The sequence below is a fragment of the Halichoerus grypus genome, chromosome 2, assembly GCF_964656455.1.
Source record: "Halichoerus grypus chromosome 2, mHalGry1.hap1.1, whole genome shotgun sequence".
NCBI lineage: Eukaryota > Metazoa > Chordata > Mammalia > Carnivora > Phocidae > Halichoerus > Halichoerus grypus.
Window position 1 is genome coordinate 157,395,406 of NC_135713.1, and position 25,820 is coordinate 157,421,225.

General features: G+C 43.2%; 1 protein-coding gene and 1 long non-coding RNA gene across 5 annotated transcripts in view; one reads left to right on the top strand and one right to left on the bottom strand.

The window, feature by feature from the left end:
* LOC118537385 (uncharacterized) overlaps positions 1 to 14,465 on the bottom strand; it is a 69,854-nt gene extending 55,389 nt beyond the window's left edge. For 2 of the 3 annotated variants that reach the window (XR_013446016.1, XR_004918112.2), the window contains exons 1-2: positions 14,003 to 14,465; positions 13,634 to 13,696 (exon numbers count right to left, since the gene is read on the bottom strand). This is a non-coding gene — a long non-coding RNA (uncharacterized LOC118537385). Of the gene's footprint in view, positions 1 to 7,839; positions 7,902 to 13,633; positions 13,697 to 14,002 lie in introns of all 3 variants that reach the window. The other variant, XR_013446015.1, reaches the window with a different exon arrangement.
* A 9-nt stretch (positions 14,466 to 14,474) lies between these two features.
* The window catches only part of COX10 (cytochrome c oxidase assembly factor heme A:farnesyltransferase COX10), a 127,097-nt gene continuing 115,751 nt past the window's right edge, over positions 14,475 to 25,820 (top strand). For both annotated transcript variants that reach the window (XM_036094740.2, XM_036094741.2), the window contains exons 1-3: positions 14,475 to 14,632; positions 19,098 to 19,231; positions 20,984 to 21,305. In XM_036094740.2, coding sequence (XP_035950633.1) covers positions 14,590 to 14,632; positions 19,098 to 19,231; positions 20,984 to 21,305 — 499 coding nt within the window. In that variant the 5' untranslated portion in view covers positions 14,475 to 14,589. The remainder of the gene's footprint in view (positions 14,633 to 19,097; positions 19,232 to 20,983; positions 21,306 to 25,820) is intronic.

Consider the following 25,820-nt stretch of genomic DNA (forward strand, 5'->3'; position numbering starts at 1 on the left):
AAGAATACTTATTAGGGCAGAGTGACTTGCTTCAGATCAGAAATTAATTGGGAAGAATGGTTAAGAAATGAATGGGCCTCTTCCAAAATACCTTACTCTTGATTTTGAGCTAGAAGTTTTCACTGTGTTCACACAGACCCTGAACCAGAATGGAATACATGTTAACATTTATCCAGGGTATTCCTTGGGGCCAAGTTCGGTGACTTTTATTCCTATTCAGCACACATTATCCAGGCAAATCATGCTCCCATATCTCCCCCAGCTATTCAAAGCCCCACTGTCCCTGCACCCCAATCTCACCCCACCTCAATTCATTTGTAGGTCAAACCACCCTGAGAAGTAGCTTCTCAGGCTTCCTACCTTCCCTAACACCCTAGCTTCCCACTGAAACATACATGCTCTGTTTTGCATTTCCTTGCTGAAAGGTTGACAACCAAGGCTGAAAACCCCATTGACTCGGCTAATGAGAACACAGTGATTGCCTTGTTTGTGTCTATAGAATTAACCCAAATAAATGGCTAGCTAATGGGGGGATTTCCTTTCATTTGTTCAGGCCAATGTTGGTGAAATTTTGGATAATGTTGGTATGCATGTATTCACCATTTACACTGAGAAGGCAGCAGCTTATGCTAAATATAATGGCCAGTTGCAGATTTTACTCTCAAAAGGTACTCATTCGTGACTAATGACCTCAGCAAATGGGTCATGACTCTTCATTGGCCTATTTGGGAACTTTAATATTGTAGAGGACTTTCTATACTTTAGATGTTCTACTCTAGAGAGAGGAATTGAAAGAGTAATAAAATAATAATTAAGTACCTGCTGGATACAAAGAATGGTGCTTGGTACTTTACAGGTACCATGCGTTTAACTTAGTTGTCCTATAAATTATACACTATAATTCCATTTTACATAGGAAGGTCAGAAAAGTCCAGTGGCCTAAGATCAATCAACCAGCAAATTGTAGTGGTTAGGCCTGAATTCAGATCAGGTCTACCTGATTCCCAACTCCTCTGCTCTGTTCTTTCTCACCCTACAATTCACAGTTACTTATTAGAGTCTAAGACTTCTGACTTGAACTCCACCTCAGCAGCATCTAACAGTTGGTGTGGGAGGGTGGTTGGGATTATAAAGAAAATAAGATTGGCCATGCGTTGATGGTTGCTGAAGCAATTACCCCTACCCATATCTGAGGAGGGTCATTATATGAATTTCTTTGCTTTTTACATATTTGAAAATTTCCATAGTAAACCTAGGCTCATAGGAATTTTCATTCTGTAAAGGTATTCCATAGGCTCAGCAAAAGGCTCAGCACCTAACCAGGACATTGTGGAGGACCCCAACTGGCCACACACACACACACACACACACAGAGTCAAAAACATCTTTGAGAACAAACCCTGCAGATATTAATTAGTTGTCAAGGTGCAAAACACAAGTCTAGAGATCTCAGCGTTTCCAGCATATATCAGTATAAGCAAATGTTCCCTTTCCATGAATGAATTACAGCATTCAGCAACATTTACTGTCATGTTCCTCACCATTTGCTCAAGCCCAGCCAAACCAAACGAGGGATCACCAGTGGAGAGAACAGCAAATGTTTGCAAACTGTGAGCAAATTAGGAGAGAGTCCTACATTTAGAGAGACATGAATTATTGTGTGCAGATATAAATAAACATTGTTCTCAGCTCAGGCTCTGTCATCACCTCAGCCCTCCACACAAACTCATCCAAAGATAAATGAGCTAGTGTTACTCATACCTGAGGAGCTCCAAAAACCACCTGAAGGGGCACACGCTGTACTTTGCTAAGCTTGTTTGCAAAACTCAGCCCTGGGAATACAAAGCTACCACAAAGTATGCAGCCAACTCTGAACTATGTGTTTTTAGGGAGCCATAAGGGCAAAACAGTTATTCTCTTTTGTTGATCCACGTTCTGGATCTTGGCAGGGGGCCCTCCAGGGGTCCCACAATTATTTTCCCCTCTACCTTGTCCATTTTTTAAAATTAAGGCATGCTTATTGTATAATGTGTTTTAAAATACAGACAATCAAAAGGAATATTTAAAATTGCCTTAATTCTACCAACCAGAAGGAACCACTGCTAATTTTGAACATATGCTTCTAGAATTTTTAATGCATATATAAACTCTTCAGAATTAAAATAGGAACATACTGTAGGTAACTTGCATTGTTCATTCAAAAAGAGCCTATGAACATTTTAATGCCTATAAACAACCTTTACAACAATATTTACAACGTCTGCACATATGGACATAAAACAATTTATTCAGTCAAGACATATTATTGGATATTTACCAAGAACTGAATACTCAGGCTGCTCTCACATTTTTGTTCCTGAAACTGAGCTTGGATAAATATTTTAATAGATAATTATTTCTACAAATCCATCATTATTTCCTCAGGATAAATCCTTTGAAGTAGAATGCACAGATTAGAACTTTTTGAGGCTTCTAATACAAACCGCTTTCCAGAGAGAGTATTCAAGATTACGTTCCTTCATCATCCTAGACTCTAACAGCACTGAGTGATGATTATTCTTTTTTTTATCTTTGCCAATTCAATAGGTAGAGCACTATATCACTTTTTTTTCTTGGAATTTGTACTTCTCTTACATTAATGATATTGAAGTTTTATCATGTTTATTTTTTTATTTTTATTTTTTTTTAGATTTTATTTATTTATTTAACAAAGAGAGACACAGTGAGAGAGGGAACACAAGCAGGGGAGCGGGAGAGGGAGAAGCAGGCCCCCTGCAAGCAGGGAGCCCAATGGGGGACTTGATCCCAGGACCCCGGGACCATGACCCGAGCCGAAGGCAGACTCTTAATGACTGAGCCACCCAGGAGCCCTATCATGTTTATTGAAAATTATATTATCTTCTTCTCTGTTGATATAGTTTTTATATGTATTTGCATTTAGTATTTATCTTTAAGGCTGTTCACATTTTAATAGTGGTATTTCCTTGTTTGTCTTATGCGATGCAATTTCTTTCCTCATTTTTGATTGCCTTTTCACTTGATTTGCTCTTTGGAACACAGAAAAGTTTTAAATTTTTAGGTTAAAAAATGCATATATCTTTCTCTTTATGGATTCTGTGATTTAAGTTGTACTTAGACTACCCTTCCCAAGTCTATATTTTCTTCTATTAACTTATTTAAAAATTTTAATCCACCCAAAATAAATTTCAGAGAATAGTGTGAGAAATAGACATGACATTTTTTCTCCCAAGGGATAATTCAGTGGTCCCTATCCTGTTTTTATTTTTATATTTTTTTAAAGATTTTATTTATTTGAGAGAGAGTGAAAGTGAGAGAGATCACAGAAGGAGAGGGAGAAGCAGACTCACCGCTGAGAGGAGAGCCCGACATGGGGCTTAATCCCAGGACCCTGAGATCATAACCTGAACTGAAGGCAGACGCTTAACCAACTGAGCCACCCAGGCACTCCCCTACACTGTTTTTAATATAAGCACTCTTACTTGTTGTGATGAGCACTGGGTTGAATCACTACATTGTACACCTGAAACTAATATTACACTGTATGTTAACAAACTGGAATTTAAATAAAAACTTAAATAATAAAAACTGGAATTTAAATTTAAATAAGCACTCTTTTCCATACTGATTTAATGTATCTCCCTTATTTAATATGTGAAATACTTATATAGTCTTTGGTCTGTTCTCGGACTTCTCACTCTTTTTCAATGATCTTGCTATCTATTCTTGGGCAAGTACCACCAAATTATTTTAGCTCTTGGGCCCTTTCCACTATGTTATAATACCTTAATGGGGAGCCCTATCTTATTCCATTCCATTCCATTCCATCCTGACTTTTCTTTGCTATTCTTGCTGGCTTATTCTTCCTGAAACACTTTGGAATCATTTTATTAGGCACTTCATTAGGATTATGTTACAGCCATAGATTATATTGGAGAGAATTAACAGCAGGACAATTATTATTTCTCCTAATACAGAAAGATGGTATGTCTTTTCATACATTATAGTTATGTTGGGTGGGGCCATCCGATTAGTTCTGAGCCATGAGCTGGGAACATAAGAGACATTTACCATTTCCGATTAGAGGGAATTAAGAGCATATGTGAGTCTTTCACACTCTCTTCCGCTAAGGTGACGACCATAGAGGCCACATCTTGAGAGTGGTGGAGTCACAATCACAAGGTGGAACCAGCCTAGATCCTTGAGTCACTGCCTGGAGGATGGCAATCTTGAAGTCACCCGGCCTGCGTCAAGCTTTAAGTGAGCAAGACAGAAACCTTTGGTTTGTGTCAAGCTACACAGGTTTGCAGATTTATTTTGTTACCACAGTATAGTCCCTTAGGAAAGGTTGCAACTTCCTTCCTCAGTAAGTATTGACGTGTCTCTTGTTATTGTGATAAGAGAACCAATTGCATTTTCATTTGCCGTAATGTTAATTTCTTTTTTTAAATTTTATTTTATTATGTTATGTTAGTCACCACACAATACATCATTAGTTTTTGATGTAGTGAGCCACACTTCATTGTTTTCGTATAACACCCAGTGCTCCATGCAGTACGTGCCCTCCTCAATACCCATCACTGGGCTAACCCATCACCACACCCCCCTCCCCTCTAACACCCTCAGTTTGTTTCTCAGAGTCCATAGTCTCTCATAGTTCATCTCTCCCTCTGATTTCCCCCCTTTCATTTTTCCCTTCCTTCTCCTAATGTCCTCCATGCTATTCCTTATGTTCCACAAATAAGTGAAAGCATATGATAATTGTTTCTCTGCTTGACTTCTTTCACTCAGCATAATCTCCTCCAGTTCCATCCATGTTGATGTAAAAGTTGGGTATTCATCCTTTCTGATGGCTGAATAATATTCCATTGTATATATGGACCACATCTTCTTTATCCATTCATCTGTTGATGGGCATCTCAGCTCCTTCCACAGTTTGGCTATTGCGGACATTGCTGCTATGAACATTGGGGTGCATATGGCCCTTCTTTTCACTACATCTGTGTCTTTGGGGTAAATATCCAGGAGTGCAATTGCTGGGTCATAGGGTAGCTCTATATATAATTTTAATTTCTACCGGATAGGGATAGGATCTCCATTTGCCTAGCCGGTGAGGAGGGGACAGATATAAAGTAGGAACTTCACTGCCGTGCCTAAAAGCTTCTCTTCCGGATTGCAGTTCTAGCTCACACTCGCCCAAGCTGCAGGGGCAGCAGACCCCACTTCCTCTGTGTTAAGCCCCTCTTGCTGCTGCCCTCCTTTCCTGAGCCAAGCAACTCATGCCAAGTAGAAAGGTGAGTGAATGCATCAAGCAGCCTCTGTGTCTGTACCTGATACACTCACTCCCAGATTGTTTGTCCTGGTTCCCGGGCCCTCTAGCTCTAAGTCCGGGGAGGGAGGGATTGGTTGAATTTTGCTTTGTGGCCCCCCACCCCTCGTTCTCCGGACGTGAGTCTTGCCCTTTCTGTGTCATGAATCATGGACTGATGGGCTCTTTTCTCAATCTGGTTTCACCTACATACTCTAAATGGCAGGAGTTCTTAGAAATTCTAGCCAAGTGGGCACTAACCCCTGATTTCACATGCACACATGTTCTTTTCATAGAAAATCTGGGGGGCGGGGGAGAATTAATTAAATGTGTGAGTGCAAGCCATCATTTTAGACTAGTGGTCCTTTCATGAATATTTTCATGAGAACTTGGAAAAACTAAGTGGAAACCCAGATGTTGAGTGAGGGAGCAAGTTATCTCCTTCTCTACCCTCCACCATCCTCTGCATGTGGAAGGGAGTAGCACTCCCAAGATTTATTTTCCCACTGAAACTTTCCTTAGAAAATGGAAATGATTACGTTCAGTTTCAAATAATATTTTTCCCTCAGTTGCATAAATCACGAATGCTAGCCAGCACTCAGTTGATGTCCTTCCCTGTGTTCCTGTCAGTTCCTGCTTTTCAAACACCCATTCATGAATGAGATCTTATCTGTGAAAAAAGTTCTTCACTAACTCTAGGGTCAAATATATCACATATGAGTATTTTCTTTTTCATAAAGCAAAACTATTCAATTTAAATAGCTATCAGATTATACCCTTTTAATATTTTTGGCATTAAAACGATCTATCTTTTATGGAGCAATTCTATGTACACTAGATGGTAGTTTGATTTGTTTTAAATGCCTTTACAAGGTTAAAAGTTGGCAATGCTGTGTTGGTTTCTGAATTATTTTTGAAATGTTTTGTGGTCTATATAATCCCAAACCCTGTGAGCCACTGGAATGTATCTTCAAATAGTTTTTCAACAAGTGGAATATTTTCTGAGCCCTTGCGTTTCTAAGAACGTCCGCCTGTCCCACTGAAAGACAAATCGCTGAGTATCAAGTTCTTAGCCCATAAATTTTTCCACCTCAAAACCCCGTGGAGTCATTTGGCATCTAACTGTTGCAGAGGAAATGTCTGAGACCAACCCAAAGTTTTGTCCTCTTGTAAATAAATTTTTACGGAATAGTTGCAAGATTTTTTCTCCCCTTTCTCAAGGCATTGCTTTAAAATTTCCCCTGTGCATTCAGTGAGATGGTATGTGTCCTGGCTGACAGGCCAAGGGGAGAGATCCTGGCATCACCTAAGTTTGAACCTAGTTCCACACGTCAACAGCCACTATATCTGGGGCAGTGTTATGAGTCGAATTGTGTCCCCCAAAAAGATACGTCGAAGTCCTATTCCCCAGTACCCATGAACATGACCTTAGTTGGAAGCAGGGTCTTTGCCGATGTAATCAAATGAAGATGAGGTCATTAGGGTGGGCCCTCATCCAATGACTCGTGTCCTTATAAGAAAAGGGAGATTGGACACACGCACACATTGAACACCATGTGAAGACACAGACATAGACACGGAAGGACGATGGCCACATGAAGACAGAGGCAGAGATTGGAGTTTCACTGCCACAAGCCAAGGAATGGAATGCCTGGAGCGATCAGTCGGAAGCTGAAAGAGGCAAGGAAGGTCCTCCCCTAGAGGCTTCAGAAGGAACATGGCCCCTGCTGAGAACTTGATTTCAAACTTCCGGCCTCCGTAACTGGGAGACAATACACAACTGTTTTAAGCCAACAGTTTGTTATGGAAGCTCTAGGAAATGAATACAGATTTCCCAAAGACTATGAACTTCAATTACTTTATCTACAAAATGTGGATAATAATTTGTTAGAAGACTGCTGAGAAGGTGAAACGTGATGAGATGGGATAAGATACGTAACTTCTGGCACACAGGAAGAATCTAATAAATAGGTTATATCATCATCTCCCTCCCCACTCCCCCATTGCCTTCCTTGGGTAGCTCTCTCTCCTGGAAATGCTTTCTTTTTCTGTCCTCCTGACATTTTTAATACAAAGCTTATATGATTTTTATAAAATAACGAAGTCATTAACTGGATTCCCAGGCCCACCCCCAAAGATTTTTTGATTCAGTAGGTCTTAGGTAGACCTCCAGAATGAATATTATTTGAAGGTGTCCAGACGTGAATTCTCATTAAGTATTGAAAGTGCAATGTAATTTAAGTGGTAGACCTGGTATTAGTATTCCTGTTCTATAAATATGGAAACCGAGGTCAAAGGAAATTGAACCCAAGTCAGAAAATGTAAAATCAAGTAGTTTTTTGAGGCTGAACTTCAAGAACTTCACTAGTTTGATGAAATGTGAAACTCTAGACTGGTATGAAAAAACACCAGATAATGAGGGCTCCATAATATATAAAATATGGGAGACAGTCCAGGATTGGATTAAGAACACATGGAATTAGAAAGGTTTAAATTCTAGTTGTGGCACTTACTTTCAAGCTGCGTGAACTTGAGGAAAACTATTTAACCTCTGATGGTCTTAAGCTCTTCTCATCTAAAAATGGGAACAACACATATTGGGGTTCTTGTAGAAGTGAATGAGACGCTGCAACAAAACATTTAATACACAGGAGGTACTAAATCAATGACATGTTTTTGCAAACATGCGTTGATCTTTATTTCAAAAAAGGTAACAACATCTTCATTTTCTGCTCTTGACTGCCTTAAAGGTAAAAATGCAGGGAGAAGGAAAGTCCACAGATGAGAATTAGTAACTGATTTTATTGATTGATTGATTTGATTTGACAGAGAGAGAGAGAAGGAACACAAGCAGGGGGAGCAGGAGAGGGAGAAGCAGGCTTCCTGCTGAGCAGGGAGCCCGATGCGGGGCTCGATCCCAGGACCCGGGGTCTTGACCTGAGCCAAAGGCAGACGCTTAACTGACTGAGCCACCCAGGTGCCCCTAGAATTGGTAACTCATTTTAGAAAAGATGTGATGTCCATGCTTTCCTGGTAGCTTATAAATGAATAATTGTTGTGAGAATAACTTCTTTGGGATTCTTATTAATTTGCCTTTAGCAGGTCTCCTTGTACTTTGGAATTCTCTATTTTCATAATATTGACAGGTCACCTAACCAAAATACGCAAGAACCATTTTTAGGAGTTGCTAGTAGCTAATAGAAAATGTGTGTTTAAGGATGCTCTCAGTGGGTTATGATTTTCTCAATGAATAGTGCCCCAAAGGATTTGTTTCCTGCTACTCTTGGAACATTTCATTATATTCTCCCACTAGGCCCTAGGATGCCGAGGAGGGGACCAGGAAAGGAATGCTTTCCTGATGTGGGGAAGCAGGAATTTTGACATCATCAAAGGAGTCAGGCGCACAGAAAACAACAAGCAAAAGGACAGGAAACGCATCTGCACAAAACGGCTTCTTTTATTTTGGTGTTATTTAAACCACTGTGGATTTATATCGAATTAGAAACAGCCACCATATTCAAATTTTATTTTTTGTTGAACAGGACATGCTTTTCGGATATCTGACATGATTCCAGTTGCTTCTCCACGTCATCTGTCCTCAGCAAACTGCAATGCCAGTTTGCTTAACTCCCCGTCCTACTCGTCGAATTGATCATCCAGGATGCGAAGAATAGGAAACTACACAGTAGCTCAAGTATAACAATATGCTTGTAGCAATATGTCTGCAATGGACGTTCCAGACTTGGGGCAGTGGCTCAACAATTTTTTTTTTTTTTTTTTAGTTTTTAAAGATTTTATTTATTTGAAAGAGCGAGAGAGAGAGGGAACACAAGCAGGGGGAGTGGGAGAGGGAGAGGGAGAAGCAGGCTACCCAATGAGCAGGGTGTGCGATATGGGGCTCAATCCAGGACCCCGGGATCATGACCTGAGCCGAAGGCAGACCCTTATCCAGCTGAGCCACCCAGGCACCCCTGGCTCAACAATTTCACCCCAAAACTGGGCTCTGTTTCTTCCACCCTGCCTTCCACTGCCTGTTTTCTTGTCCTCAAACTTGTCACTTCATAGCTGCAAATATGGCTGCCTCAGGGCCGGGAATTATATTCTCAGCCCTGCTTCCTGAGAATGAAAGGGAAAGGGCCAAGAAAGCACCTTCCTGGTCGCCTGGGTGGCTCAGTCGTTGAGCGTCTGCCTTCGGCTCAGGTCATGATCCTGGCGTCCTGGGATCGAGTCCCGCATCGGGCTCCCTGCTCAGCAGGAGGCCTGCTTCTCCCTCTCCCACTCCCCTTGCTTGTGTTTCCTGTCTCGCTGTCTCTCTCTCTGTTGAAAAATAAATAAATAAATAAATAAAAGAAAGAAAAAAAAGAAAGCACCTTCCTTGGTATGCCTGTTTTTTTTCAGCAGTAAACAAAATTACTCCTATCTTTTGAGCCAGACTGTGTAACGTGGCCATCTCCGGAGTTAACTCTGGGAAATGTGACCGAGATTACTCTGATGGACCGAAGGCGATCAGGATTCACCTCCTGGAACTGGGCATCTTGCTTTCCTTCACAAAATTAGAATGTTATTTAAGAAGGCAGAAGGCCATGTCAGTGGACAGAATTCTATCAGGCATCTCCCTGCTGCTTTTTCCTTTTTTCTGCATTCTGCACTTTTCCCTTCTGGTATCCCAAAACTCATGTATGGAAGCAGCCCTGGGGAGTTGAGAGGGAAAAGTGCAGCCGGTTACAGATCCCAAAGTGCAGCTGGTTATAGCTGAATCTGAGTTACAGTTGGATCTGATTGGCATGATCTTAGACTCAGATCCTATCCTGATGTTACCAGCTACCCCGGAGGAACTATTAGCAGGTCAGAGGAACTGATTTCAAGCTCATAGGAGGCTGATTTGTGAACTCTAAGCAGCCCACTTCGAGTGGAACATCTATTCAAAGAGAACTCGCAGCCGTTTCTCTGCCCTGGCTCCAATCTACCTTGTAGGCTGGTCTTAGTGGTGCTGGAGCTGGGAGCTGGCAAACCCCACTCCTGCAGGCTCGGGGGTTGGCTCTGCCAGTAAGGGATGGCAGTGCAGCAAGGCTGGGGCAGGGAGAAGGGGCTCCCTCCTCCTATCTGCTGTGGGGCTGCCTACGGCTCTGCGCACCTCCCTCCCAGGCCTCTCCACTCCGGAGGCAGCAGCTGAGCCTGGGGTACAGCTCTTCTAACACTTCAAGAACCGGCATGATCAGCTCGGTGGCGCTGCCATGTAGAGACAGACGGCCAAAGGCAGGGTCCTGAAATACTCCACGCTTCCTCACACCCGAGTGCCTACTCTAGCAGCAGTTCACCTTTACTAAGCCTCCAAAGGAAGAGGAGGGCAGCTAAAAGCCATTGGGGTTTTTTTAATTATTATTATGTTAATCACCGTACATTACATCATTAGTTTTTGATGTAGTGTTCCATGATCCATTGTTTGCGCATAACACCCAGTGCTCCATTCAGTATGTGCCCTCTTTAAAAGCCATTGTTTACGATTACATTAAGGTTCTGGACACATCCGCTTATGTGGAAGCTCTAACTCTGGTGAGCAGAGCTAGACCTGGTGGGAGCCCATCGAACTAGGAGTCTGAGCATCCACCCTTCTTCTGGGCCCCTTTCAAAGCAGGAGACCTCTCTCAGGCAAGGAACATACCTAGGCCTGTCGTCTCCACCCACTCCCAAAAGTCACGGGACCAGAAGAACCATCAAAGGTGATGGGTAATGGCAGTAGATTCTGAGAGAAGAAAATCCGAAGACCAGAAATCTCAGAAGACTGAATCCAAAGATGTGAAGTCGAACTCAGTATTATTTTTTTAAGATTGTATTTATTTATTTGACAAGAAAGAAAGAGCACGAGCACAAGCAGGGGGAGCAGCAAGCAGAGGGTGAGGGAGAAGCAGGCTCCCCGCTGAGCAATGAGCCCCATTTGGGGCTCGATCCCAGGACCCTTGGATCATGACCCGGGCCAAAGGCAGACGCCCAACCAGCTGGGCCACTCCGGTGCCTGAAACCCAATACTTTAATCTCTTTGACCATCCTTCCAAAAGCTGGGCTCTTAGCGGCACACCTGGTAACATCCACACCTACGTCATTTTACGAGCAGAGTTACTACAGGTAGGGTAAGGGATGAGATAGAGACTATAATGAGACAGAAAAAGGCTGGCCTGGGTGTCTGGAGAGGAGGTTCTACCACTTAGAGTAAATTAGCTTCTCTGGACCTCACTTTCCAAATATATGAAATGAAAAGGTCGAGCTCTATGGATGTCTGAGGCCTACCTCTGCAAGTCCCATTAAGCGACACTGTAAAGGTCAGGGCTTCTATATGGTGTTTTCTAAAGAAACCTGTCCAGTAAAAGTAAGTCTAATGAAACATGATAGTTTCAAATCAGGAAGTCTGATTCACCTTAGAGTAAGTAAAAATTGTCGACACAAACACATTCCAATCCCCCACACTATTTGTTCGTGTGTGTGTGTGTGTGTTAGGCTACCATTTCCCAGGTTTTCATGGCATTTCACAAAATGGGTTGTGTTCAAAACGTTTGCTAAGCAGCAGGTCCAACAAAACTGTGGCAGACTCTTACAGAGAGAGAAAGCCTGGTGGGGCAGAGGCAGGAGGGAGAGAGAGAATCTTAAGCACGGAGCCTGACGCGGGGCTTGATCTCACAACCCTGAGATCACGACCTAAGCCGAAATCAAGAGTCAGATACCCAACCAACTGAGCCACCCAGGTGCCCCTGTGGCAGACTCTTTTAGTTGCTTACCCAAAATCCATTCCTTACTTGTTCCCCAGGTTTAACATTACCTCGATGTGATCTGGGACAGCTTCACTTGCAGCTACGGGTGGCCAAATCATTGTGCACAGCCATGTAACCCTGTTCTCTCCAGAAGTACCTCTGGGGATTACTTTTCAGAAGAGTATGCTTTGAGACTAGTGACCTGGGGTAACTTAATTACAAACATTTAGATAGATGAATGCACTTCCTGACCAATCACACCAGGATGTAGTCATCTTTTAGGCCATGTCTCACAAAAAACAGTTGCTCTGGTTTCTCTCAATAAATTGGGGCATCTGGGTGGCTTAGTCGGTTAGGTGTGTGTGTCTGCCTTTGGCTCGGGTCATGATCCCGGGGTCCTGGGATCGAGCCCCATATCGGGCTCCTTGCTCAGTGGGGAGCCTGCTTCTCCCTCTCCCTCTGCCTGCCACTCCCCCTGCTTGTTCTCCCTCTCTAATAAATAAATAAAATCTTTTTTAAAAAGATAATAAATAATTAAGTAAATAAATAAAAACTTATGCATTAATTTGTGCACTTGATCATACCCTGCCCCCATTTTTGGAAAGGATTTAAAATGAAGGAAAAATCTGTTAGCCAAACAGGAGCATGTCTATTCAACACCTTGTCTATCATAAACCAAGAGCACTTGGGAATTTGTATTTTCTGAGTATATGAAATATAACATTCATGTTAATCAATCTTTTAGACATAGCTGTGTTGTCAAGTTAAAAAAAAAAAAGCTGAAATCCAGTAATTCTCAGTTCTGTGTACCGAAATCACCTGTGGTGCGTTAAAAAGAAAATTACAGGTCTCTTCCTTCCATTCCACACCCCTTCTGATTTAATTGGTCTGTAAGTGGCTTAGGCATCTGTAATTTTTGAAGCCCTCTGGGTGATTCTGACAGCCAAGGTTGAAATACCGTGTTTTATAAATCACAGAAACTGTTACACTTCAAGATGCTCAGGTGAATAAGGCTGTACAATATGGTGGAAAGAACAGGTATCAGGGGTTCTGGTCTTGGTTCTGGAACTCAAGCAGCTAGGAGAAGACTGGGCAGATCACTGAGAACTCTGAGCCTCAACGTGTTAATTCGTAAAGACTTGCCATGGATATAAACATCAAATGTTTATAAAAGCACACGATAAAGTATAAGGAGTTTGAAAACTTTTAACACAGTATTTAATGCCATTTTTCTCTTCATGGAGTGTCCTTTTCCTCGTCTGCAGGAAAAATCTACTGTCCTCCAACTGAGCAGAGTTGAAATCTCTGCGGCCTTCCCTGACCCAGTTAGAATTGTTATCTCATCCACATTTCTGCAATACCTTTTACATTACCCCGTCATGCTGACTCTATTAACTGAACCTCTCCTACCCCCACCCCCCCATTGGGAGCAGAGGGTAAGCTCTCACATTTGGGGAGAATCTTACTCTTCCTATCCTGCGTCTAGCAATGTTAGCGGAGGTGAACCAGATCGGCTATCACCTTATCAATGAAGACACATATCCCCCTTATAGAACGCAGTTACCTCTTTCTCTCTTTTCCAAAAGCTGCATCCTTCTTCTTCAGTGTCCTTTTACTTGTGAAACTCCTACATTAAAAAAAAGAAAAAGAAAAAGAGGAAGGAAGGGCTTCTGAGATCTGCTCTAGAAGTCACAACACTAATGATCATTTTTAGAGTCTATATATAGTAGGTGCCTGGCTACCCACTAGAGAGACATCATTTAATTCTCTCGACCCATCTTATAAAATAGATGCTATTATCCCCGTTGCACAGCTAGATAATGAGGTTCGGGGAGCTCACGTAATTTGCTCAAGCAGGTCAGAAGGCCAGAGGTGAAGTGAAGACTCGAATACAGCCCTCTCACCAGAGCCCGAAACCAACCAGCACACGCACCTGCTACATCCTGAGATACTGAGGACTCCACTCCCCGGGGTGGCTCAGGGACAAGCAACCCCGAGTCCACCGGTCCTCCCACTTGATAGCCAATAGAGTAAAGCTGCCACCGATCAGACTGGAAGGTGGAGGCATCGTCCCAAGAACCATTTTCTCTTGACAATTCAGTCTGCAAGAAGCGTCCCAAACTGACTTTAAATTGAAGCGCGCGGAGCCCGCAGCCCAGCCCTGCTCCTCGCACGAGGTCACCGGGATCCGGCCGGAGGACGCAGGGAAACCTCTGGGAACGGAGGCGCGGGCCGAGGTCCGCGCGCGGCCTCTTTTCCGGGAAGATTCAGCCACACCGTGCTCCTCGCGTTTCCCGAAAGAACCTCAGGCTTCCGCCCTCCAGCCCCGCACTCTCCCGCCCGCCCAGTGGCGAACACCTCCAGCCACAACCCTTTCCTTCCGCGTCTTGCCCGCCGGAAGTGACGCACCGGAAGCGGCTCCGCTCCCACGGGGGCGGGGAAGGAAGATGGCGGCCCCCAGCAGCCGGTGAAGAGAGAGGAGGACACGGGGATCCCGGGGAGCGGCCGGACTCTTGCGTTATGGCCGCATCCCCGCACACTCTTTCCTCACGCCTCCTGACAGGTACGGCACCCGTCCTTGGGCACGACTTCGGGAAAATTCTCATCTAGTTGCCACGTGCAACGCCGTGGTTCCGGCTGGCTGCAACCTTGGGAGCCCTTGGCGAGGTCGGCTGGGCACCGGTGGGGGGAAGTGACCTCTGGAGCAGCGTGAAGTGAAGACGCTGTGGAGCTAGGGTCTAGTCTTGCAGTGTGGCCCCGGTGGTCCGCACCGCCTCCGTCCCCCTCGCCTCCGTCCCCCTCCCCCGGGGCCGTGGCGTCCGGTGCTGCTTTCGGTTTTCCGAGTGGAGGCTGGTGGAGAGGATCGAGGAGAACCTTGGGGCCCCACGAGTGTCTTGGTTTCTCAGAGCCCCAGTTCCTAGTTACAAGTGTAAGTTATTTGTAAGCTCCCTCGTGAGGACTGGCGAGCGCTCTGCCCTCACTCAGAAACCTTGTTCCAATACAAAGGGTGGTGCTGACAACGGTGATGTCACGACAAAGATAAAATGATACAGGTGATGACAACTATAGATGGTGGGCCACAGTCCCCCTCAAACTTTTGGCTTTCCACCATCAGCGTGGGCCCTGATATCATCCTCCCATTTGAAGGCCCTGTGATGACTATGGTAAAGGTGGTAGGTGCTTCCGTGGCTAGGTCTCAGCTCAGGTGGCACCTTTTCAGAGATGCCTACCCTGACCACCCTATTTAAGGTAGAACCCCCTGCTCCTCTTTTCTCACATCACTCTTATATCTTTCCCTATGGTTAGCATAGTCTGTAATTGTTTTTGTTTTTGTTTTTTTAAGATTTTATTTCTTAGAGCGAGCATGGGTGGAGGGAGGTAGGGAGCCCCATGCAGGGCTGGATCCCAGGACCCCAGGGATCATGACTTGAGCCCTCCAGGCGCAACTTAATTGTTTATTTATATACAGGTTTATTATGTGTTTCTCCCAACCCTGTGAGGGTTAGAAGGACAGTTCCTCTCTGGCTGGTCTCTGTGCCCCTAGGGCCCAAAATGGTACCTGGTCTGTACTGTTCACTCTTAATAATTGTTTGTCCATTAATCCAATTTGTCCATTCATTACAGAGATTAATTAAAGAAATGTTAAAGAGGAGGCTGGGAATTGTTTTGCTCTCGGTAATTTTGATGATAACAAATGGCTGTGTGAGGAATGTGTTGCTGGTGGTCTGAATTGGAGATGGGTAGCAGAAGCCAGGGACTCTTTTTTGGCCAAATCCCGCCATTAGGCCTCACCTTTCACAAGCTCTCTCTGCAGTGCCTAGCGATGTTGATCACAGTGACTCTGTGAAACTCCTTTCTTCCTTTTCTCTTATCATATTATTATTTTATGGGTCTCTTTGGCTGTGTAATCTCAGGGCATATCATTTGTGTTTTCTGGAGTTGAGTTTACTTACCTGTAAAATGAGGCAGTTGAACCAGATGAGCTCAAAGTCCCTTCTGGTTCAAAAAAAGGGGAGGAGAGTGGGAAGTGGGAGGGAGTATAGATGAAACAAGATTGGCCATATTTTAATAATTGTTGAAGCTGGGGAATAAGTATTGGGAGCTCGTCATATTCTTAGGTTATTGTCTATGACTGAAATTTTTCATAATGAAAAGTTTTTTTAAAAAGGTCTGTGATTCTTTTTTCTGTCATCCCTGACTGTGAGTGTTCTTTGATCATGACCCTAGGCACTGATTCTCAGAGAGCTCATCCTTTCTTAGTGCTTGAATTGCTCCCTCTGTATGGAGGTTTTTCCAGTGTGCATTCCTCAGCCTAGCTGCTCTTCTGCCTTTCACTCCCATACTTGCAGCTTCCTGTAAGAACAGTCTCACTTCACTGCTCAGACTTCCCCAGTTCTAGTAAGTGGGCTGCATATGGTTTGCAGCTGGATCAGTCTTTTCAGTGCTGGTACGAAGACAGTTTAGCTTCCTGAAACAGTGAACACAATTGCCCAAAAAATCTGCTAGTAAGTGGTCTGTACAACCTGCTATGATCCACTTGAAAGATCATTACAAGATAGGGAAGCACCATGGCGGGAAGGGGTGGAAGAAAGTCAGAGTGCGACTGTGTTAGGTATCTGGTGGTTGTGTCTGCTTTTGCTTCTAAAAATGCGAAGTATTTTATTGCCATTAAAAGAAATTCAGAACCTACAGTTACACGTTTGTGCACTACATTTTAAAAGCTCTACCATTGTGACTCAGTGTGACGTTGAATGGTGGATATGGTCGCGTTTCCAGATTTTTAATGTAACTCTTGTAAGCTCTGGGTATCTTCAAACCTACGTTTGTTATCCAGGGCTGAAATGTCTTTCAATTTCTAGGCACTGATTCATAGAAATGGGACATGTTTTGACTAAATGAAGTGTTTTCATCATTTAAAAGTGCAGTTTCCAGCTGGTTTCTTTTTTTCCTTACTACTATTCTGTAAAATCTCAGTTTGACCCACTTAACCTTGAGAGATATTTTCCAAGGTGGTTCTTTCCCTCCCAGCAACTTGTATTTCTCATAGGACCAAATGACCTCAAAACTGGTTTTGAAATTAAGGCCCAAACAATAAAACTTTGATGTTTTTTGATGTAATCTTTTATGTATATTTTTTTATTTTATTTATTTATTTGAAGAGAAAGAGAGTGTGCACACTCACGCAAGCAGGGGGAGGGGCAGAAGGAGAGGGAGAAACAGACTCCCCACTGAGCAGGTAGCTCACAGGGGTGGGGGGGCTCAACCCCAGGACCCCGGGATCATGACCTGAGCCAAAGGCACATGCTTAACCACCTGAGCCACCCAGGTGCCCCGACATAATCTTTTAATATTAAAATCCTATCTTCCCAAAGAATAATGTCAGGCAAAAGAAGGAAAATTGTACACCATCAAACAAAACAAGCAAACCCTTGAATATCAGGACTCACTTGAAAGGAGATTTCAGAGGACTGATGTCAGTGCTTATTCCCTCCTGTAGTATGCATATGCAGGCAACGCATATTCCCGTATACGGAAAATAAGCATTTCATAAATAACTGAGGTTGGAGAGTATGATTCCAGTGAAGAAGTGACTTATCTCCGGTCTACGATAATTGCCATGTATTCTGAGGGGCACTGATACTTCCAAGTAAGTTATGTAGAAAATCTAGGCAGCAAACATGATCTCTGTGTTGCAGAGAAAGCACTCTGTCAGCTTTTGTATTGGAGGTGAGTGGAGAATCTCTGCCATCAAGGAACCCAAAACTATGATGGTGGAAACAAATGGAAACAATTGGCAGTAAGAAGTGCCATAAAAAAGAGTATAAAGTGACAGTGGTTGAAAAGAGACTTTGAAAATTTGACAAGCAGAGAGTGGAGGCAAGACACAGCCAGCAGGGAAGCATCAACAAAGATGAACAAATTGTGAAAATGTGTGGTGTGCTTAGTGGAGAGTGATCAGTTACGTGTATGTGTCTGGGCGAGTAATGTCTATCCTGGCCTTCCCAGAGAAAACCCATCGAATACAACCCATCTGTGTGGAGATAATAGGAGAGCAATTGGGCAGTAGGCTTGATGACCCTGGAAATGAGTCAAAGCTTAGGAATTACCCTATAATTGCATTTGCTCGGGGACAGTATGTAGTGGGACACGATTGTCTTAAAGTGGCCAGACAACAAGAGAAGATGAGTGAGGGTGTTGGAGAATGAGAAATATTTTGGGTCGTGGAAGCCATGGGACCATCGCTTACATGGCCTTACACGGAAGCATTGGATTCGTTATTTGAGAGAAGGTTTGGTTTGATTAAAAGCCAAATTCAGACCACAGCTCTTTTGCTTCTTCCTGCCTACACTGATAGAGCCAGACTTCACTGAGGACTGTTTCCCCTCTCTTTTGGTTAGTTGTCTTACCCAACATGGCCAAAGTATTAATCTGAAATGTATTTTCCAGTTTACTGTCACTTACTGAAAAAACCTGTGTTTTTCATTTTCTACTATTTTAAAAGTGACTGAACTGATTGTTTTGTTTTATTTTATTTTTTTTTTTAAGATTTTATTTATTTGTGAGAGAGAGAATGAGAGACAGAGAGCATGAGAGGGGGGAGGGTCAGAGGGAGAAGCAGACTCCTTGCTGAGCAGGGAGCCCGATGCGGGACTCGATCCCAGGACTCCAGGATCACGACCTGATCCTGGTCGACCCAAGGCAGTCGCTTAACCAACTGAGCCACCCAGGCGCCCCTGAACTGATTGTTTTATTATTTTTCTCAAAACGATCTACATTGTGGTCATTTCAGCACTTCATATAATAAAAGTATAATGATCCCGAAATGCAAAATTGCCCTATCCCTGCTGAAGAATTTACGCTTAGTGAATCAAGGGGATATGTGGCAGTGATTCACAAATCCGGTCAGAGTTCTGACCCTTCACATGTGCCGTTGCTTATGGTGGTGGCCGGCTTTGCTTCTGGGTAGACGCAGTCAGCATTTGGTGAGAAGCACTAATCACGTGAACCTTTCCCTTTTCTCTATACAGGTTGGGTAGGAGGATGTGTCTGGTATCTAGAAAGAAGAGCTATGCAGGAATCCCCTCACACATTCGTGCATCTTTTCAGGAATGTCAATAAGCAGTGGATTACATTTCAGCACTTGTCCTTCCTCAGGCGCATGGTATGTTCAGAAGACCATCCTCACTCTGTTGCTGTCTGCCTTTACTTTCTTTGTATGAGGGAATTTGAGAAATTCCTATTAAAAGAAGAGTTGTAAGAAGTACCACTTGAAAAAGACTTTTATTTAGTGTCATTTTGGCATTTATCCAAAACTTTAATTCCTTGTTTTGATTATTCTTAACTAAAACCAGAATAGTCCTGGCACTGGACGTTAAAAGTATGATCTTGAACTTACTGATTAAGTTTGGAGAAAGATTGAAAACTTCTGGCATATTTTACCTAGGAGAAAATTAGGAAAAGCTGAACTGTTATCATACATCTCTTTAAATTCTTTGAAGTTCTGTGAATATATCAATGATACAGAAGTAATTTCTTTAACAGTGTGACCTTCCCGTTTTTCTACATCAGCAGTGCATCTAAAAGTCTTTTAAATGCATGCACCTCTGAGTAGTTTTTGTAGCAAACTGAGTTTTTAGAATTTGCTAGGCATTTTATAGTGGGCATTACTCCTACATCCTGGTCCTCTAGGTTGGCTCCATGATATTGTGGGCAACATGGTAGCTTATTCCTAATTACCAGTGAGGACATTTGCCATTAAATAGAAAAGTACAGAATGGAGATAGTTAAAAACTCATAATTATGCAAGCGTGAACAATTAGCAAGTTCATAATCTCAAATCTGATTTGACACTTCTCTTTTTTTAACTTAGAATGCCCACTTTAACTTAAAATGTAAAATTAACTTAAAATCTTAATGAAACTCATTATTTTGATAAGGGATTTACATTTCCAGAAATGTTCAGATTTCTTACTTTGGGGACCAAGGGTAATGGGTATTTAGAAGAGAAACTCAAGTATGTATAATGCCTTATGTGCACAGAATTCTGGGTTCATTCATGGGTTCGTAATTCCTTTCTAGAACTAGTGTATGTAATTTCAAGTCTTTGTGATATAACAGAAAAATCACTTAACTGGTTACCAGAGCGGGTGGCTTGGAGGACCAGGGCCACTTACAACTAACTGATTGTTGACTCTTGTCAGTTACAACTAACTGGTTGTTGACTCTGTCGCTTTATTTCTGAGCCTTAGTTTTCTCTTCTGTAAGTTGAAGAAAGAGATACTGATAATGATCCGGCTTCTTAAATAGCCTTTGAAAAGCACACATAAGATATATACTTTATAAACTATGAAGGTCTGTATTATGTAAAACTACACAGTGCCTCACTATGTTAGTAATAGTTAACTGCTGCTTGCTAGTAAGCGATAGGGACTGTCGGACTATAAAGCTCACGTTCTTTCCACACGCACAGTGCTCTAACGTAACTGAGCCCTGAATTATACCCTACTGCCAAGCCCCTCTCTGCCCTGTTTGCCTAGAAACGTGGAAGGTCAACAGGTTGTCTTGGGCTCTTGATGTTAGAACATTTTTTCACTGTATTTGGTGGGGATCATGTTGGAGATCATGCTGGAGGGAATAAGAAATTTATTTTTCTTTCAAGGAACTTAAATGTCCAGAATTTTCTAAACCATAGAATTAAAAACCATCACCGAGGTGTCAGTTACGTTCTCTGTCCCTCTTAATGTAGTGATTTCCATGTAACGAACACTTGAATATTCATTAATTCAGCATGTATTTACAAAGGTATAGGAAAATCCTTCAAGTACTGTAACAGGCTGATGGGAGGAGTTACCCAACAGCGGTGTAAGAGCACTTTGGGCCTTGGGTTTATAGTAACTGTACTTTCCTTGTTTAGTATGTCACACAACTGAACAGAAGCCTCAACCAGCAAGTAAAACGGAAGCCAGAACCCGTGGCATCTCCTTTCCTTGAGAAAACATCTTTGGGTCAAGCCAAAGCAGAAATCTGTGAAATGAGACCTCTTCCACCCCCCAGCCTACCGTTATCCAGAAAGCCAAATGAAAAAGAATTGCTCGAACTGGAATCGGCATCCGTAATTGAAGGCTCACTAGATGCAGGGAAAGAGACGAAGGATGAAAAGCGCTGGAAAGAGATGAAGTTGCAGCTGGATGATTTGCCAGGAATTTTGGCGCGGCTGTCCAAAATCAAACTCACAGGTACTTTGTTTTTCTGATGCAGTTAGCTTCTTACTCGAAACTTTATTTTTAGTTAAACGAAATGCTAATTTTATTACCGCACCAAAAGGAGTATCTTGAAACTACTGATCCTCTAGTAGCATTTTTTTTCTCTCTTCGATTTAATTGGGATTCAAAATCAACTTTTCTGAATTCTGTTTACACAGACCTGTAAATAGTTTCGCAGTAAATATATTGTACTAAAATTAGTCTTTTTTACTTGTAATTAAAGTAGAATGCTTATCCTGCTTATATCCTTGTCTTTTGTGTTCTTAACGCCTACTATCTTTTAAAGATGGCAGTGGGGTAATGAGTTCTGTTTGAGTTCTGAAAACAAAAAGGCCTGCACGCCTGTGGCCACTGGGTCTCCGAGCGCATCGCTGGGTTTTGCTTCTTGTAGGGCCTCTGGGATTGTCCCAGGCATGTAGGGATTTAGAGTGCATCTCTGGAAAAAAGGTCTGGAACCAGATTGTATAGCCTCAGCCTAGCAAACTGTACCAAATTTTATTGTATGCATTGGGCGTTAACCCATAATTATGTCATTCGGTTGTCACAGCCGTCCGGTGAGTCAGGCAAAGTTTTATGGTCATCACGCCATCTCACAGCTAAACTTAGAAGTAGCTTATTCTGGGCTAACCGTGTTCAGAAGGTATGTTCTGGGTCATCTTGCAGCTTGAAGACCCCTTCTCTCCGTTTCTTCTTGGACGAGAATAGGGAGAAGAAATACAGCAGGGGAATAATAAAGTTAAACCAGGTATTTTTTGAGGAAAGAAGTGGAAAGCGATGTTACTGAGTCAAAATTGGGAAATGAACAATGAGACGAGAGGCTTTGGAGAGTAGAGAAGACCAGGGAAAGATTGGGGTGTGTGTGTGTTTTTCAAGACAGTTGAGCCTGAAATCCAAGGTAAAAGGAGGTGAAGCAGGTAACTTCTTTCCTCAGTGACCAAAATCACTTAAAGAAAATCTTTTGGGGGGGTTGTGGGGGGGGGTAGAAAACAGGCATAGGGAGTTTGCCAGATAGAAGAATCATAGTAAGACTTATCAGTGTAACTCCAGAACAGTGAGGCTAATTCCAGGTGGCATCCCTGAAAATTATGGTAGCTGAGCAAGGAATCACCACATTTCAATGAAAAGTTATCTTTTGTCATTTATACAAGTGGTGTATCATGTTGCTGACATGGTAAGAATGACTGCAGATACGATCGTAAGGATGTCACCCCAAAAATGAGTCCTCTCAGTCTGAAGGCAGCAGAATTGACCTCTGTCAACAGCAGGAGCTGCTTGCTTTGTGTGCACCTTCGTTGACCGTGTGTTCATGTCCGCATCCGCCTCTCACTCTGCAGACTGCTTCTCTCTCACCGTCCCATTCCTGGCGGTAATACCAGCATTCTTTGCTTCCCCCAGTCAGGAAACCTTAGCATCATCCTTAATTCTTTGCTCTCCAGTCTCCCTTCATCTCTAGTCCAACATCCAGGTGTTAGCACTGGCGTCTTTTGTAACACCCGTGAGATTGCTCATCCCCGTTTCTGAAGCTGCCATCCTAGCTGAGATCCAACACATAGGAGCCCTCTGGTCGCTACAGCAGCTCCCAGCTGTTGTCTCTGCCTCTCTCCTCCTGCTTTACCAACTTTCCTAAAACATTGCTTTCACATATTCCTTACCTACTCAAGAGTCTGCTCCTTCCGTATTGCCTCCTGCCTCAGCTCTGCCTGGCTTTGAGGAAAGTTGTGATCTGGAGTGATCAAACTCTTCCCCGTAAATAGACTTTCTCTCCCAACCCTGTCCCCTACCCTGTCCTGCCAGTTAGGCTAGGTCTTCCATCCACCATACCCATCCCTCCTGCCTCCATGGGAGACCGGTCTGCCTCTTTTATATCCAGTTAGAGCCTTTCAAGAGTTCTCCATTAAGCCTTCTCTTGCCTGCTCTTGGCCCGAGTCTCCCTCTCAAAACTTGGAGTATGGCTTTGAGGTCCAGCAGAACTTGAGTTCAGATCCTGGCTAGGACATTTACTAGTCACGGGAGCCTTTGGGCAGTTTCTCAGCCTTGTGGAGACAACTTCCTCACCTGTAGAGTAGGAACAATAATAAGTCCTCGAAGAGTTAAATCACATAATGCATTCGAAGTACCCAGCAGCAGGCCTGAGGGAGCACCTCAGAGGTTAGTTTCCAAATAATTACAGGTAAACGTTTGCTTGTCTATTTAATGCATCTTCCCCTAAGATGTTCCAGGCCAAAAATCCTGCCATCTCCGTGTTGAGTACTTATAGTCTTGGAGTCCAGTGCTTCTCACTTGGAAGAGGAAACATGACAAATTGAAGTCGTCCAGAGTAGGACAACTGCTAGGAAGAGGGGATATAGAAACCCTGTCCCTTGGGGAACGAGATTGTTTGGCTTGAGAGAGAGAAGGGAGGAGGGAGAAAGAAGGCGATGGAAGGGAGAGTGGCCATGTTCAAGTAGCTGTAGCTCCTCTGGTTTAAAGGGACAGTGCTGCTGATGTCCAGTCGAGAGGGCAGAACGAGGAGGTTGCATGTCCAGCAGCACGGAGAGCTCTCAGGAGAACGATGGGATGGGAAATGGGCTGCCTCGTGAGGAAGTGGTCCTTGTCATTGGAACCATCCAGGTGGAAGCAGATCATCTTTGAGGGAACTGGAAGGGAGTCCTGCATTGTGTAGTGGGTGGAACTAGATGATACTAGGAGCTGGCCTCCCTTCAGTATTTGTTGGGTGTCTACCTTGTTGTACCTTTGTGCAAGATGCTGAAGATACGGAGATTACGTGATTTCTTTCCTCAAGAAGAAGCCGGTCATCTGGTGGAGGGGGGATTTTGTAGGCATACACATACATACAAATAAAACAGCTGTGGTCAGATACCTCTGCATTTCAAACCCTGAACTTCTAGTAACCTTTGTGATCTTGGGTCATTAACCTTAGAGTGCCCTAGTTTCTTTATCTGTAAGATAGAGATGATGGTACTCATTCTATAGCCTCATTGTGAGGATTAAATGAGATTATGCATGTGAGACACTCGTGTGCCCAGCACCTTGTAGGTGCTTAATTAGCTATTATTAATACTATTATTCGTCCTATGTCCATGTTTAGGGCAGTTGGTGTTATGGGTGTTGTAGCAATTGTATGTGGTAAGGCAGAATGGGGACCCCGAGAAGCGAGTGTTGTTTCTGCCTGTGAAGGGGGTGGAGGTGAATGAGTGTTCACTAGGTGCAGAAGGCAAGGATTGTAAGCAGAGGGAGAAGGCTTTGAAGAGGCAAAGAAGCCGGATGCATCCTGGCACATTCCGAAAACCACGGATGCTAGGAGTCGTTGAGCTGGACCTGCCTGTGACACGGAGGAGACGCTCGCTGAGGGTTTGAAGCGTTAGGCGGGGCCACAGTACCACGTCGGCACGCATTTCATGCTGGGGAGTTTGGCTCCTACGCCCAAGCAGCGGGAAGTTCTGGAAGGTTCTTCGGGGGAACACACAATCACTTTGTGTTCTGTCTCAAATATTCTTTTAAGTGGCTTAATTAGTACCTGATTATTATAAACTTATTGCAACGAAAATTCAAATAATACAGAAGCATGTATCTAAAACTGAAAAAGTACGCTTTCCGGCCATTCTAGATAAAACCCCTGCTTGAAATGTAGCCTCTTCTATATGTATATAAATAGGTAGATCTAAAGCCATGGATATGGTTGTACATTTTAATGGAAATAGGATCATTACCCAGACACACACACACACACACGCACACACACACACACACACACAAACACACACACGGTCCTGCAGCTTGCCACTTTCTCTTAACAGTATAGCTTTCACTGACGGTATTTACCACTGCATACCCTTCCGTTAGGTAGAACTGCCATTGTTTGCCTACCTAACCCTCTCCGGCTAAACATGCAGGGTGTTTCCAGCATGTGGGAATCTGATTGCCTCCGTATTCTGTGCTTATGCATAAGCAGTCTCTACTGGTTTTTCCTCTAAGATAATGGAAAAGGATTTTTATGTGTGTTACGTTTCATATTTTAAGTCATGATGGGATTTAGCATCTTTTTCTCTATTTTGATCATTTGTATTTTTTCTTCTATTGTTTCTTATACCCTCCGTCATTTCTTCCTGATATTTTTTTGTGATGTTTTGTTGTTTTGTTTTGTTTTGCCCCACTGAAATATTTAACTTTTATGTATTCAAATTATTTATTAGTTGTTTGTTTTTTTTAATGCTTAGAAAGATTTTTTTCTGCCCCGTGGTTATAAAAGCATTCACTCATGTTCTTTCCTGGTACTTTTCTATTTTTACCGTATTCTCTAAGGTTTGGGGACCATGTCGAATTTAGTTCCGCAGAAAGAGGAGTAGGATTGATTAAGAGATCTGTGGTAGCGGCATCATTGAGCCAGGGGTACCTGTTTTTGTAAATAAAGTTTTATTGGAACACAGCCATATCCATTTGTTCTGTGGTGAGGTCATGCTGCATCGGTGGCGGAGCTGAGTGACTGTG